The following is a 2932-nucleotide window of genomic DNA, read 5'->3' as shown; positions in this document are numbered from 1 at the left end:
GGAGGGGGGAGGACCTTGGACTTTCCACAGGGCAGGGAACCCTAACTGCTCTTTGGACTGGAGAGGGAGGGGGAGAGGAGTGGGGGGCGGGGGAGAAGGGTGGAGGAGGGGGAGGGAAATGGAGGCTGGGAGGAGGGGGAAACTTTTTTTTTCCTTTTCTCACTAAAAAAAAAAGAAAAGAAAAAAAATTCAGAGTTTCTTTCTTATATTAGAAGCCATCTAGTATGGGACAGAAAGAAGAAAGAATTTAGGAAAAGAAAATATTTCTCCACATACCTATGGCACCTTTCATTAAATATATGTCTATCTATTTTTTTTTAAATTTTCTACAATGAACAATAATTTTTCGCAGTAAATAATCCTTGAAGATGGGGCTCCACAACAGCAATTCCACCTGGTTGATATGATGTCATTATGCTGAAAGCACCACTTTAAGATCAGTTTTGAGTTAAATGAGCCCCAAATGATTCCAACTTGACTAGCTGAGATGGTGCACCTTCTTACAACATTCTGGTCAGATCTTCAAATAAGAACTTCAGAAAAACCTATTTACTACTCAGAGACTATTTGCAATTATACAAGACAGTAATCTTGAAACTTAATCATCATTTTAGGTTTTGCAGAATCCCATAGAAATTACATAGAAATTACATCACCTGCCTTCTTCCTCGGCGCTACCTGCGAGGTGGCTGCCATCTCCTTTGCGGCATCATGGCTGCCCTCCGGCCTCTGGTGAAGCCCAAGATCGTCAAAAAGAGGACCAAGAAGTTCATCCGGCACCAGTCAGACCGATATGTCAAGATTAAGCGAAACTGGCGGAAACCCAGAGGTATTGACAACAGGGTGCGGAGAAGATTCAAGGGGCAGATCCTGATGCCCAACATTGGTTATGGGAGCAACAAGAAAACCAAGCACATGCTGCCTAGCGGCTTCCGGAAGTTTCTGGTCCACAACGTCAAGGAGCTGGAGGTGCTGCTGATGTGCAACAAGTCTTACTGTGCTGAGATTGCTCACAATGTTTCCTCCAAGAACCGAAAAGCCATCGTGGAAAGAGCAGCGCAGCTGGCCATCAGAGTCACCAATCCCAACGCCAGGCTGCGCAGCGAAGAGAATGAGTAGATGGCTTGCGTGCACGTTTTGTGTTTAAATAAAACCACAAAAACTGCAAAAAAAAAAAAAAAAAAGAAATTACATCACCTACAAGACAACTGGAAGTAAGTCGAGAATACCATGTCCCCTCTACCAACAAAGTTTGTCCTCTTGGTTAGGTACATCAATTAGGGGTCGATTATAAGTGGTATATGATTGGGAGTTGACATGAGGTATGCTTAGGGATCTCTCTTGAAAAAAAAGGGTGAAGAATGGATGAGATGGGAAAATAGGTAAATTAGTGTGAGCTTACTCACACTAATAATAATAGTAACAGTGATATTATTGATGAGCTTTTATTTATAAACAATTTACATTGGTATAGTTTCTTGTATATCGATAAAATTCAAATTATATTTGTCATATTGAGTATACCCCTATTTTTGTTTACAATATTTGTGCACCTATGCAAGGTTATTTTGTCATATTGTGTGCATGCTTGTTTCTACCTCTGCTTAAGATATTTTGTATATTGATGCAATTTTAGGATATATTTGTCATATTGCACTATACATTTATATCTCTGATCAAGATACTTATACCTTGATTACATTTTGAGATCATTGTCCTCATTTGCTGCACAGCTGTTTAAAGATTGATATTTTAATATGAAGTCTTAGTCTTTAAGTTATACGAGTATTAAATATGATAGGTCAATAGTTGTACATGTTTGTCATACTTTTAGTTAGACTAATCAGATTTTTAGACACATAGAGATTCCATTCTGCATCCATAGGCAATCTCCAACCACTTCAAAGAACTGTAGAATATGACATTTAAATAACTTAGATTCTGTTGATGTGAGAAATGATTGTTCCTGGCAGCACCATTCTATTCCCAAGATATGTTGGACACCGAAGATATGCCACTTTCAAAACTGTCCTTTGGTAAAGAACTGTCTCTGCCTCTGCCACTGATAAAATGCACCGTGTCCAGACTGTACATGGAGGATATAAGCAAAATGACTGTAAAATCTTGCCATGTTAGGTTGACAGTTCTGAAAATTTTCCCTGCTTCTAAAAATGATCTGTCAGTTACACTAGGCCTTAGCCAAAGTTGGTTGCCCCAACATTGCAAATGAGGTTTTGGGTGATTACCCAGGTAAGCCAGTTGTCTCTGTCATTTATTGCACCTTTTGGAAGTAACTTGATTATGCTTCCAATTTACTCAAGTAAAATTATTTCCCTTCTCAGATCATCATTGGAGTTAAAGTCTAGATAATTGTGGTTAATTTCCTCTCCTAACTTAGCCAAGCCATTGCTAATATGAGACTCAGACTCCTTAGAATAGGATGACTAGCGAAACATTGAGCATTTGTGTCTTGCTTTATATTGTTTATCTTGGTTGCAAATCTAATTTTATATTTCATATTTGCTCTTATTGTATATAGTTTTGTATTGGGTTTGGCACTCTCTTATTTAGACAAAAGTGGGAGGTGCTGTGGTAACTCCTTCAGTCAATAGCCTTTAGGATACTGATCCACTATGGGTGTGGTCACATGTACTATATATACAGATATAAAAGCATGCCTGGCCTCTTGGCTGCTGGATTTTAGTTCCCAGATCACAAAGATGACTATGAATCCCTATTCTTTCTATGAGTTCATCCTTAAATAAATAATCTTTGTTATACTCCATTCTGGGCTATTGTGGAATTCTTTTGTTTGCCAACAGGTAATGTGTACTTTACCAAATGCCAGTCTCTGTGTTCCACATACACATGAACCCACATACACATGTGCATCTGCAGGTACACACACACACACACACACACACACACACAC

At 38.9% G+C, this 2932-nt stretch overlaps 1 protein-coding gene across 1 annotated transcript; it reads left to right on the top strand.

The window, feature by feature from the left end:
- The first annotated feature begins 662 nt into the window (after positions 1 to 662).
- LOC101980084 (60S ribosomal protein L32) lies at positions 663 to 1184 on the top strand. The gene has a single exon (XM_005343116.3). It carries the CDS (start codon positions 712 to 714, stop codon positions 1117 to 1119), a length of 408 nt encoding a protein of 135 aa, XP_005343173.1. The 5' UTR covers positions 663 to 711; the 3' UTR covers positions 1120 to 1184.
- Positions 1185 to 2932: the final 1748 nt, after the last annotated feature.

This window comes from Microtus ochrogaster, chromosome 1, assembly GCF_000317375.1.
Source record: "Microtus ochrogaster isolate Prairie Vole_2 chromosome 1, MicOch1.0, whole genome shotgun sequence".
NCBI lineage: Eukaryota > Metazoa > Chordata > Mammalia > Rodentia > Cricetidae > Microtus > Microtus ochrogaster.
This window is presented reverse-complemented; position numbering and strand designations above follow the sequence as displayed.

Bases quoted from the DNA above. Each gene is read 5' to 3' on its own strand.
- LOC101980084 (XM_005343116.3), top strand. From the start codon at position 712: ATGGCTGCCCTCCGGCCTCTGGTGAAGCCCAAGATCGTCAAAAAGAGG.